Below are 13,422 nucleotides of genomic sequence, written 5' to 3'. Positions count from 1 at the left end.
AGGACCTCTAGTCCTTTCATGTCCATAACCCCAGGACCTCTAGTCCTTTCATGTCCATAACCCCAGGACCTCTAGTCCTGTCATGTCCATAACCCCAGGACCTCTAGTCCTTTCATGTCCATAACCCCAGGACCTCTAGTCCTGTCATGTCCATAACCCCAGGACCTCTAGTCCTTTCATGTCCATAACCCCAGGACCTCTAGTCCTGTCATGTCCATAACCCCAGGACCTCTAGTCATTTCATGTCCATAACCCCAGGACCTCTAGTCCTTTCATGTCCACAACCCCAGGACCTCTAGTCCTGTCATGTCCATAACCCCAGGACCTCTAGTCCTTTCATGTCCATAACCCCAGGACCTCTAGTCCTTTCATGTCCATAACCCCAGGACCCCTAGTCCTGTCATGTCCATAACCCCAGGACCTCTAGTCCTGTCATGTCCATAACCCCAGGACCTCTAGTCTTCTGTCCAAACCCCAGACCTCTAGTCCTGTCATGTCCATAACCCCAGGACCTCTAGTCCTGTCATGTCCATAACCCCAGGACCTCTAGTCCTCTAATGTCCATAACCCCAGGACCCCTAGTCCTCTAATGTCCATAACCCCAGGACCCCTAGTCCCCTAATGTCCATAACCCCAGGACCTCTAGTCCTGTCATGTCCATAACCCCAGGACCTCTAGTCCTGTCATGTCCATAACCCCAGGACCTCTAGTCCTGTCATGTCCATAACCCCAGGACCCCTAGTCCTGTCATGTCCATAACCCCAGGACCCCTAGTCCTGTCATGTCCATAACCCCAGGACCCCTAGTCCCCTAATGTCCATAACCCCAGGACCCCTAGTCCCCTAATGTCCATAACCCCAGGACCCCTAGTCCCCTAATGTCCATAACCCCAGGACCCCTAGTCCTCACTGCTCTACTGGGCATGCTCCCTGGGACCTGAGCACTGAGGTAAAGGGTGTCTGTGAGGAGGGAGAGAGGAGAGAGGGCATGAGCTCACAGCACAGGAACGAGAGAAATAGAGAGAGAAAGAGGAATCTGCCATGTCCAATCTCATCTCTCTGGTGTTGGGAGAAGGAGGGAAGGAGGGGGGAAGGTATGGAGGGAGGAAAGTATGGAGGGAGGAAAGGAGGGAGATAGAGGGAGGAGAAGACAGCCTTGGGGCTTTGAGAGGGGTTTAACACACACACACACACATTTTCACACACATCACACAAACATGCACACACACACACTTACACTCACACTTTACCTTTGGCAAATTGGCTCAATCCATGCTGCCCCCACCAGCCTGGGGTTTGGAGAAGCATGGCTTAACACGCCATGGGATAGGGGCCTCCCTTTGATGTAAACTGTTGGGAGAGTGGGAGATGGGGGCAAGGAGAGGGGGATCAGCTGCTGAGGGGGAGAGAGAGGGATACATATATATGGAGAAATACAGAGTGAAAGAGCAGGAGGTGTGGGACCCATAGGGCAGTGCTGGAGGGAAGATGGAGAGTTTCAATATGGAAGCTCTCACTACACAGCACAGCCTAGCAGAGAACAGGCCAGCCCTGGGTCTAGAGCTTTAACAACACTCACTAGCAGAGTCTCAATGCCTTCCCAGTCCACAACCTCCCTGCTTCTATTACAGCTGACCAAACACACTGTTTATCAGATTGATAGAAGGATCACATGCATTTTGGTATAGTAATCATCTCTGCCCTAGGCCCTGATCAGAATAAGTCATATAATATGGAAAAATAGATAGTTCTGTGATGATGAATGTGGAGGAGGAGGAGGAGAGATGAAGTGAGTGAGAGGTGGAGAGAGATAGTGGAGAGAGAGACAGTGGAGAGAGAGACAGTGGAGAGAGAGAGCCAGTGGAGAGAGAGAGAGAGTGGAGAGAGAGAGAGAGGAGAGAGAGAGAGAGGAGAGAGAGACAGTGGAGAGAGAGAGTGGAGAGAGAGAGAGAGAGAGAGAGGGGGGAGAGAGTGGAGAGAGAGAGTGGAGAGAGAGAGAGAGTGGAGAGAGAGAGTGGAGAGAGAGACAGTGGAGAGAGAGACAGTGGAGAGAGAGTGGAGAGAGAGAGAGTGGAGAGAGAGAGTGGAGAGAGAGACAGTGGAGAGAGAGACAGTGGAGAGAGAGAGACAGTGGAGAGAGAGAGAGTGGAGAGCCATCCTGCTGGTTAAGACATCACTCTGGTGAGAGAGAGATGGATGTGATAGGCAACACAGCCTTCCACTGGCTGGTCGGTCTGTCCGGTGCCACATAGTAGTCCTACCCATCTTCAGCCTATATCCAACGTACATTCTACCACATGGTACATGACAGGGCAGTTGTTTGACAGACACTAATAACATACAATCAGTACGCCTATCAGTGAGCGGCTATGTTCAGGATTCCATGAGCAGTGTCTGTGATCATGTTAGACGATCCGCCTAGCTGTTTCTCTTCATCAGACAGTCTGATGGAGGATGATTGACAGCTGCCCCAGCCACTGGCCCCGCCTACACTTTGATCAGAGCAGCAGTGGTTGGCTGGTGCTGGGTGGAAGTCACATTCAGAATGAGCTCATAAGACTTAGTTAGTTAGACACTAGTCACTTTAATAAAGTTTACATGTCTTGCACTGCTCATCTCATATGTATATACTGCATTCTATAATATTCTACTGTATCTTAGTCCAGGCCGCTCTGTCATTGCTTGTCCATATATGTATATATTCTTAAATTCCATTCCTTACTAGATTTGTGTGTATTGGGTATATGTTGTGAAATTGTTAGATATTACTTGTTAGATATTACTGCACTGTCGGAGCTAGAAGCACAAGCATTTCGCTACACACGCAATAACATCTGCTAAACACATGTATGTGACAAATACAATTTTATTTTATTTTATTTTGAAAGTATCCCTAGCCTAAAGTAGCAGCATGCACATCTGGGAGTGATCACTCGTTTCAGATTTTCTCATTGTTTGCTGTGGAATCTCTCTCCCCTCCTCTCTCCATTGCTCCTCCAGTAATCCCTCTGTTATTTATGGGCCGCCATGTTTGGCCAGCGACGTACGGCCCTGCCTTGTGGTGCCCCGCCGTCCCCGAAATCAAGACAATTTGTTAACTTTATCAGGAGCAAGACTAACCTCATAAAGAAAGAGGAGAGGACTGGGGGACCAGCACAGTACAACACATTCACTTCTCTTCCAGGACAAGCAACAAAACACTTCTGTCCTCCTCTCCTTCTTGCTATCTCCCGTCGCTCTCTGAATACTTTTCCTTTTTATATTTTTCTTCTTCTGTGGTTAGTCATATTCACTCTGACTGTTGTTTCTTCTTCTGTGGTTAGTCATGTTCACTCTGACTGTTGTTTCTTCTTCTGTGGTTAGTCATATTCAATCTGACTGTTGTTTCTTCTTCTGTGGTTAGTCATGTTAACTCTGATTTATTTTTGAGGAAATGCTCCAAACCGAAGGCAGATCGATCCAGCTTCCTGTGTGTCTTCCAGGTGTGCTTTTATGTGCTTTCGGACAAATCTTCAGTTCCCCAATGGGTCTTTTTTTAATACTCTTGTAGATTATTTGGGGGAATTTACTGTAATCCCTTTAATTTCCTCTGAACAAAGCTAATTTGATCATCCCGTTCAGGCTTGTGTGCTGCATTAAGTCTTCATTTTCATTAATGTCGAGGGCGCAGCACGGGAATCTCATTTTAATTTGACATTTCAGCATCTGGTTTCAATTTCCCCAGGAAAGAAAAAGTGTGTGTGGGTGTATGTGTGTGTGTGGTGGGGGTGGGGGGAACCCATGAGTTTGGGGAGCAGAGGGGGCTAGTTGAAGACCTTCTCTAATGGAGTCTCCACTGTAAGAGATGATCATAGTTAATTGAGTTAGCCTGTGCTCAGCCCCAGTGTGCTACTGTGGACCTGGGGAGTGATTTGGCAGGTCTGTACAGTTACAGCAGAGCCTTGAAGATGTTTCCCATTGCAGACCAGACAGAAGCCTTGCAGCATCCTACCAATGGCTGCTCTCTCCTCAGCCAGCTGTCTGTCAAAATGATAGGGAGGAGCCCTGATAAGATGAGACTTTTCTCTTAATCAACAACTAATTGAAACACATTGTTACACCATTCTGAACAGGGAAAGATAGCAAATTGATTAGCACACACAATTTCTGTAATACTTATATTTTATTGCAGACAATATTGTTTTCTAAAAAGATAGTAGTAGGGGTTCCATGTTTACGTTTTACAGATATTTTATAGCCATAGAGAATACCTTCCAATGCCTTTAGAAATACACTGTCTGACTGACAGTCTGCTGTTGGCTCCCATCATCACATCAGCAGCACATTGAGTAAAGCCAGAAAGGACAAAGAGGAGTCTTCATGCTGGGACCTGTGTGACTCTAGCCCATACCCACATATTAAGACATGCAGGGCACACACACACACACACACACACACACACACACACACACACACACACACACACACACACACACACACACACACACACACACACACACACTGTGCTTGGCCTCCGTGTTAATGGCCCAGGAAACAATATCTGGTAGGGGACAGCTGTAGGCTCACAGGAGGGAGGGATGGAGGGAGGGAGGGAGGGAGGGAGGGAGGGAAGGAAGGAGGGAGGGAGGGAGGGAGGGAGGGAGGGGCAGAAACAGAATGGCAGTGGAGGCTCATTATTCCAAAAACGTCAGGCCAGCACACAGCAGAGCCCTCCCTCCCTCCCCCGTTCCAATCAGGACAGGGACAGAGGATCTCACAGAGAGAAAAGGAAACCAGAGGCAGCCTCTCTTGGCAGGGCTCCGGATCTGACTGGGGTTCTGGCGAAAGAGTTAGAAGCTTGCTCCAGTCCCTCATCCTTTTCTCGCTCTTTCTCTATTTCTTTCCCCCTCTCCAACTCTCTCTTGTACGATTATGTTTCTCCCCATGCAGGTGGCCAGGGTTGTCCGCTGCACTGTGTGATGTGCAGTAGTGTTTGTTGAGGAAAGTTGTCGGGGGGGAAGGAGAGAGGACTGCGAGCCAGGCGGGGGAGTGAGGGATGTAGAGGAGGAGTGGAGGTCACTGGGTTGTGTTGCTGTAAATACTAAAGGATGCCAGCTCTCACTTGGCCTTCCTCTCTCTCTCCTTCTCTCCCCTTCTCTCTCTCCCTCCATCTCTCTCCATCCCCAGGGAGAATCCAGTTATAAGTCTCTCTAGTCTCCTCTCCTCTAGTGTTCTCTAGTCTCCTCTCCTCTAGTGTTCTCTAGTCTCCTCTCCTCTAGTGTTCTCTAGTCTCCTCTCCTCTAGTGTTCTCTAGTCTCCTCTCCTCTAGTGTTCTCTAGTCTCCTCTCCTCTAGTGTTCTCTAGTCTCCTGTCCTCTAGTGTTCTCTAGCTGAGGAGTGTGTCTCTCTTTATGTAGCCTTGCTAATGTTTGGAGTGTGAATAGCTATCTTTCAGTGGGAGGACCTTGAGGCACTTATCAAGGCTTTGACTCACACAACATCTCTAAATCAGGATATGTCGATCCGGCTGGCCTTGCCTGTGCAGATGGAGCCAGTGTTCCTGTACAGATGGAGCCAGTGTTCTAATGAAGCTGATGTTGATGTTTGCGTCCTCCTGTCAGCGGGACGACCCTGTCTGTTTTGACCTGCGCTCATGAGCACATTCACAACTCAGCTGGACTGTTGCTAGGCTATGTGGAGGAGTAGGAGTATTTTGCCCAGCTATAAATAAATATGTGTTTTGTGAAAACAATACTTTACATTCCTTTTGCACACCTGCATTTCCATGGAGGCTCTATATTGTTATCAACAACGCTTCTGACTATCAATAAGACATAAGAAATATACAAATCTCATTGCTTTAGAGTCAGGTATACCACATGTGGAGACCTGTGTTGTGATGGGGGTCATACAGTGTTCTGCTGCTGTACATGAGAAGGTGTTGGGTCCCCTGATTTATCTAGAAAAGCCTGAAGAAACCATTACCTCCCATATATCTCCCTCTGAAAACCAATTCCTACAGGGGGATTGGGTTCCCCTCCCCTCTGCCATACAGAAACCCCCTCCCTCATGCTGTGAAGTTACAAGAAGTAGGCAGAGAGAGGGGTATCTCAGCTCGGTGCAGCGATGGCCAATTAAAGTGCTTAAAGGGTTTAGGCAGGAATTTGTTGGCTGTCAGGAGGTTGATGTTTCCTGGCGTGAGCCTGTCTTTGATCTGTGTGGGGCGGAGGGAGGGTGAGGAGGTGACTAAAAGCAGGTTCAGGGGGAGTAGGTTGGAGGGAGGTACACCATGGTGACTAGGAGCAGGTTCAGGGGCGTGAGACAATGAGATGGTGGGAGAGGAGAAGATTCTGGTCGTATTCCACACACACATTCACATGTGTGCATACACACACACACACACACACACACACACACACACACACACACACACACACACACACACACACACACACACAGTCACACAGATTCAGAAACTCTCTCTCTCACACACACACACACACATACACCTTCACATGAGTATAGACACGTACACACACATGCATGGCTCACATACAAACACTCATAAACTCATACCCAGTACCATCATACACAGGCACACATTGTGCTGACCTTGCATACTTTAGGCTGACTAGAATTTCAGCCTGCAGTTTATGAGAACATGTTTTTTAAGTGTGTGTACAGACTGATACTCCTGAACTGGCACGCCGTCTGAAGATGGGAGGTTGTTGGTTTTTCATTACATTCTTTCCTCTCGTAAATCTCTCCAGTTTATCTTCAACACTACTGCTGGGGAGGCAGAGAGGCTTTAGCTAGGCTCTGACCCTCTGATAGCAGGCCACACCCCCATCCCGCCTCTCAGCTTTACAACGCTGCTGTGACATAGATACTATTCCAATTGTTACTGGACAGAGTTACTGGGGCATACATTTCATAGAGTGCTTAGTGCACTACTTTTTATGAGAAATCTAGGCAAAGGTAGTGCACTTTGTAGAGTATAGGATGTGGTTTGTGTTCTATTCCTATAGTCTAGATAAAGAACACTGTCTCTAATGTCTGTGGTGTTTATATGATGCAGTCAGGCTGAATGAGACAGCTCACGGATCATTTGTTCCCATTAAAACTGCATTTCCCTCTGTCACATTAAGTCAGCCCTGTTGTTCTTATCCATTAGACATTAGACCGGGATGCACAAGCTCCTATACCCCCCACACTAATGGCCCTTTTAGCTGGGAAAATGCATCTCTGAGTGTCTATAAGAGTGGGTTTGATGCCAGCGAGAGGAGTGTTGTACTTGTACATTACAGCGCTTCCCAGAAAATCAATACAGATGAGAACCCTGTGCAACAGCAGTGTTTAAAGTGGACATACCTGTAGATGGGTTGGAATGCAAATATATGCTCCATCAGCCAGTGTCATGGTTGGGCGATAAAGAGGAAGTGAAAGTGACGTGATGAAAGGTGATGATAAGGAGGGGACGAGGTGTGTGTCTGGTTGGGGACGAGGTGTGTGTGTCTGGTTGGGGACGAGGTGTGTGTCTGGTTGGGGACGAGGTGTGTGTCTGGTTGGGGACGAGGTGTGTGTCTGGTTGGGGACGAGGTGTGTGTCTGGTTGGGGACGATGTGTGTGTCTGGAGGCGTGTCTTATACCCCATGACGGTGTGTGTCACACACACTCATTAGGCTGACACAGAGAGAGAGTGTGATGTGGTAAATGGGGAGATGGTAGGTCAAAGCAATTCTTATGTGTGGATGCACACATGTTTATCACCCTTGGTGTACAGCTCATTGTCAACAAGGCCTTGTGGGTAGGGGAAGACAATCTGTGGCCAGTGGTCCAGCCGTTCGTGGTATGACAATCCCTGGTCCTGTATAGTCTCCTCTGATAGAAGTGATCACTGCGGCCAGGTCCACGTTGTGACGGATCGGTGACAGTCCCCAATTATAGGTTATGGTAACACTGTGGTAGTTTCCTCTTGTCATTATGTTGTTGCTGTAGATCAGTGTTGTGGTCTGTAGATGACACAATGCATCTGAGCGAGGCATGTCAAATCTACTTTCCTGTCTAACTGGAGTGACTGGTTTTGGTGTTATTAAACCCTTCGTGTCAAAGCTGATCTCTGCCGGTGCTGACCTCACGTTAACCCTTTCTCTCCCCTCTATTTCTGCAGTACTACGCGATGACTTCAGACAGAACCCTGCCGATGTGATGGTGGCAGCGGGCGAGCCTGCAGTCCTAGAGTGTATGCCCCCTCGCGGGCATCCTGAACCTAGCATATCCTGGAAGAAGGACGGTGCCAACATCGATGACAGAGATGAACGAATCACTGTGAGTGGAACTGGTTCTGTGTGTGTGTGTGTGTGTGGGTGTGTTTGTGTGTGAGATTGTGCTGTTATGTTCATCAAAGTATTTTATACCATATTAATGTTAGTGTAAACCTTACATTGATTGATTTGTCCCATGTTGTTTCACCAATAGTGATTTATAACTCCAAATCAGCAAACTGCGGTTGTTCTAACATTTAATGAAGCGAGACTCATAATTAGTCTTGATTCATTAGTCAAGCAGCACAACATTGGTTAGGATCCTGCTGAGTAAGATCAGCCAGTAGAACAAACACCCACTACTATGATGAAATGAAAAAGTTTATGAAAAAGAGTTGATCTCCGCAGTGCTGAGGGAGTGGAAACTTTCCTTCTCTATCTGATTTATATAGTGTTCAAGGCCAGCCGCCAATTAGTCTGTTTTGATTCAGAGTGCAGTGCAGGGAGCAGCAGTATCAATCACCCCCCTGCTGCTGCTGAGTAGAGCAGTGGATAGCTGACCTTGATGGGCCCACTGTCTCCACCATATACCTGTCTGCACTTTGCCTGTAGATAGTCGTGTGTTTGATCACTCTGACTGGCTTAGTGTGTAGGGTGGATGGAACTTCAGTCACCTTATAGGGATGGCCAGCAGGCCCTGAAGGGATCAGTAAGGATGATTAACCAGGCCCTGAAGGGATCAGTAAGGATGATTAACCAGGCCCTGAAGGGATCAGTAAGGGTGATTAGCCAGGCCCTGAAGGGATCAGTAAGGATGATTAACCAGGCCCTGAAGGGATCAGTAAGGGTGATTAGCCAGGCCCTGAAGGGATCAGTAAGGGTGATTAATCAGGCCCTAAAGAGATCAGTAAGGATAATTAACCAGTCCCTGAAGGGATCAGTAAGGATAATTAACCAGTCCCTGAAGGGATCAGTAAGGATAATTAACCAGTCCCTGAAGGGATCAGTAAGGATAATTAACCAGTCCCTGAAGGGATCAGTAAGGATGATTAACCAGGCCCTGAAGGGATCAGTAAGGGTGATTAGCCAGGCCCTGAAGGGATCAGTAAGGGTGATTAATCAGGCCCTAAAGGGATCAGTAAGGATAATTAACCAGTCCCTGAAGGGATCAGTAAGGATAATTAACCAGTCCCTGAAGGGATCAGTAAGGATAATTAACCAGTCCCTGAAGGGATCAGTAAGGATGATTAACCAGGCCCTGAAGGGATCAGTAAGGGTGATTAGCCCTGAAGGGATCAGTAAGGGTGATTAATCAGGCCCTAAAGGGATCAGTAAGGATAAGTAACCAGTCCCTGAAGGGATCAGTAAGGATGATTAACCAGTCCCTGAAGAGATCAGTAAGGATAATTAACCAGTCCCTGAAGGGATCAGTAAGGATAATTAACCAGTCCCTGAAGGGATCAGTAAGGATGATTAACCAGTCCCTGAAGGGATCAGTAAGGATAATTAACCAGTCCCTGAAGGGATCAGTAAGGATGATTAACCAGTCCCTGAAGGGATCAGTAAGGATAATTAACCAGTCCCTGAAGGGATCAGTAAGGATAAATAACCAGTCCCTGAAGGGATCAGTAAGGATAATTAACCAGTCCCTGAAGGGATCAGTAAGGATGATTAACCAGTCCCTGAAGAGATCAGTAAGGATAATTAACCAGTCCCTGAAGGGATCAGTAAGGATAATTAACCAGTCCCTGAAGGGATCAGTAAGGATGGTTAACCAGTCCCTGAAGGGATCAGTAAGGATAATTAACCAGTCCCTGAAGGGATCAGTAAGGATGATTAACCAGGCCCTGAAGGGATCAGTAAGGATGATTAACCAGGCCCTGAAGGGATCAGTAAGGGTGATTAGCCAGGCCCTGAATGGATCAGTAAGGGTGATTAGCCAGGCCCTGAAGGGATCAGTAAGGGTGATTAATCAGGCCCTAAAGGGATCAGTAAGGATAATTAACCAGTCCCTGAAGGGATCAGTAAGGATAATTAACCAGTCCCTGAAGGGATCAGTAAGGATAATTAACCAGTCCTGAAGGGATCAGTAAGGATGATTAACCAGGCCCTGACGGGATCAGTAAGGGTAATTAGCCAGGCCCTGAAGGGATCAGTAAGGGTGATTAATCAGGCCCTAAAGGGATCAGTAAGGATAAGTAACCAGTCCCTGAAGGGATCAGTAAGGATGATTAACCAGTCCCTGAAGAGATCAGTAAGGATAATTAACCAGTCCCTGAAGGGATCAGTAAGGATAATTAACCAGTCCCTGAAGGGATCAGTAAGGATGATTAACCAGGCCCTGAATGGATCAGTAAGGGTGATTAGCCAGGCCCTGAAGGGATCAGTAAGGGTGATTAACAGGCCCCAAAGGGATCAGTAAGGATAATTAACCAGTCCCTGAAGGGGATCAGTAAGGATAATTAACCAGTCCCTGAAGGGATCAGTAAGGATAATTAACCAGTCCCTGAAGGGATCAGTAAGGATGATTAACCAGGTCCCGACGGAAGGGTAATTAGCCAGGCCTGAAGGGATCAGTAAGGGTGATTAATCAGGCCCCAAAGGATCAGTAAGGATAAGTAACCAGTCCCTGAAGGGATCAGTAAGGATGATTAACCATCCTGAAGAGATATAAGATAATTAACCAGTCCCTGAAGGGATCAGTAAGGATAATTAACCAGTCCCTGAAGGGATCAGTAAGGATGATTAACCAGTCCCTGAAGGGATCAGTAAGGATAATTAACCAGTCCCTGAAGGGATCAGTAAGGATGATTAACCAGTCCCTGAAGGGATCAGTAAGGATGATTAACCAGTCCCTGAAGGGATCAGTAAGGATAAATAACCAGTCCCTGAAGGGATCAGTAAGGATAATTAACCAGTCCCTGAAGGGATCAGTAATGATGATTAACCAGTCCCTGAAGAGATCAGTAAGGATAATTAACCAGTCCCTGAAGGGATCAGTAAGGATAATTAACCAGTCCCTGAAGGGATCAGTAAGGATGGTTAACCAGTCCCTGAAGGGATCAGTAAGGATAATTAACCAGTCCCTGAAGGGATCAGTAAGGATGATTAACCAGTCCCTGAAGGGATCAGTAAGGATGATTAACCAGTCCCTGAAGAGATCAGTAATGATAAACACCGAAGGGATCAGTAAGGATCATTAACCAGTCCCTGAAGAGATCAGTAAGGATGATTAACCAGTCCCTGAAGGGATCAGTAAGGATAATTAACCAGTCCCTGAAGGGATCAGTAAGGATGATTAACCAGTCCCTGAAGAGATCAGTGAGGATAATTAACCAGTCCCTGAAGGGATCAGTAAGGATGATTAACCAGTCCCTGAAGGGATCAGTAAGGATGATAAACCAGTCCCTGAAGGGATCAGTAAGGATAATTAACCAGTCCCTGAAGAGATCAGTAAGGATAATTAACCAGTCCCTGAAGGGATCAGTAAGGATGATTAACCAGTCCCTGAAGGGATCAGTAAGGATAATTAACCAGTCCCTGAAGGGATCAGTAAGGATGATTAACCAGTCCCTGAAGGGATCAGTAAGGATGATTAACCAGTCCCTGAAGAGATCAGTAAGGATAATTAACCAGTCCCTGAAGAGATCAGTAAGGATAATTAACCAGTCCCTGAAGGGATCAGTAAGGATAATTAACCAGTCCCTGAAGGGATCAGTAAGGATAATTAACCAGTCCCTGAAGGGATCAGTAAGGATGATTAACCAGGCCCTGAAGGGATCAGTAAGGATGATTAACCAGGCCCTGAAGGGATCAGTAAGGGTGATTAGCCAGGCCCTGAAGGGATCAGTAAGGATGATTAACCAGGCCCTGAAGGGATCAGTAAGGGTGATTAGCCAGGCCCTGAAGGGATCAGTAAGGGTGATTAATCAGGCCCTAAAGGGATCAGTAAGGATAATTAACCAGTCCCTGAAGGGATCAGTAAGGATAATTAACCAGTCCCTGAAGGGATCAGTAAGGATAATTAACCAGTCCCTGAAGGGATCAGTAAGGATAATTAACCAGTCCCTGAAGGGATCAGTAAGGATGATTAACCAGGCCCTGAAGGGATCAGTAAGGGTGATTAGCCAGGCCCTGAAGGGATCAGTAAGGGTGATTAATCAGGCCCTAAAGGGATCAGTAAGGATAAGTAACCAGTCCCTGAAGGGATCAGTAAGGATGATTAACCAGTCCCTGAAGAGATCAGTAAGGATAATTAACCAGTCCCTGAAGGGATCAGTAAGGATAATTAACCAGTCCCTGAAGGGATCAGTAAGGATGATTAACCAGTCCCTGAAGGGATCAGTAAGGATAATTAACCAGTCCCTGAAGGGATCAGTAATGATGATTAACCAGTCCCTGAAGGGATCAGTAAGAATAATTAACCAGTCCCTGAAGGGATCAGTAAGGATGATTAACCAGTCCCTGAAGGGATCAGTAAGGATAATTAACCAGTCCCTGAAGGGATCAGTAATGATGATTAACCAGTCCCTGAAGGGATCAGTAAGGATAATTAACCAGTCCCTGAAGGGATCAGTAAGGATAAATAACCAGTCCCTGAAGGGTTCAGTAAGGATGATTAACCAGTCCCTGAAGGGATCAGTAAGGATAATTAACCAGTCCCTGAAGGGATCAGTAAGGATGATTAACCAGGCCCTGAAGGGATCAGTAAGGGTGATTAGCCAGGCCCTGAAGGGATCAGTAAGGGTGATTAATCAGGCCCTAAAGGGATCAGTAAGGATAAGTAACCAGTCCCTGAAGGGATCAGTAAGGATGATTAACCAGTCCCTGAAAAGATCAGTAAGGATAATTAACCAGTCCCTGAAGGGATCAGTAAGGATAATTAACCAGTCCCTGAAGGGATCAGTAAGGATGATTAGCCAGTCCCTGAAGGGATCAGTAAGGATAATTAACCAGTCCCTGAAGGGATCAGTAAGGATGATTAACCAGTCCCTGAAGGGATCAGTAAGGATAAATAATCAGTCCCTGAAGGGATCAGTAAGGATAAATAACTAGTCCCTGAATGGATCAGTAAGGATAATTAACCAGTCCCTGAAGGGATCAGTAAGGATGATTAACCAGTCCCTGAAGAGATCAGTAAGGATAATTAACCAGTCCCTGAAGGGATCAGTAAGGATAATT

At 46.8% G+C, this 13,422-nt stretch overlaps 1 protein-coding gene across 1 annotated transcript in view; it reads left to right on the top strand.

The window, feature by feature from the left end:
- Window positions 1-13,422, top strand: part of LOC121567786 (roundabout homolog 1-like) — a 413,148-nt gene that overhangs the window by 346,092 nt on the left and 53,634 nt on the right. The window contains exon 5 of the mRNA XM_041878064.2: window positions 8,148-8,305. Within this exon, the coding sequence (XP_041733998.2) occupies window positions 8,148-8,305 (158 nt within the window). The remainder of the gene's footprint in view (window positions 1-8,147; window positions 8,306-13,422) is intronic.

Source organism: Coregonus clupeaformis, chromosome 6, assembly GCF_020615455.1.
Source record: "Coregonus clupeaformis isolate EN_2021a chromosome 6, ASM2061545v1, whole genome shotgun sequence".
Lineage (NCBI taxonomy): Eukaryota > Metazoa > Chordata > Actinopteri > Salmoniformes > Salmonidae > Coregonus > Coregonus clupeaformis.
The sequence above is the reverse complement of the archived record's forward strand: the minus strand, read 5'-3'. Positions and strand labels throughout refer to the sequence as shown.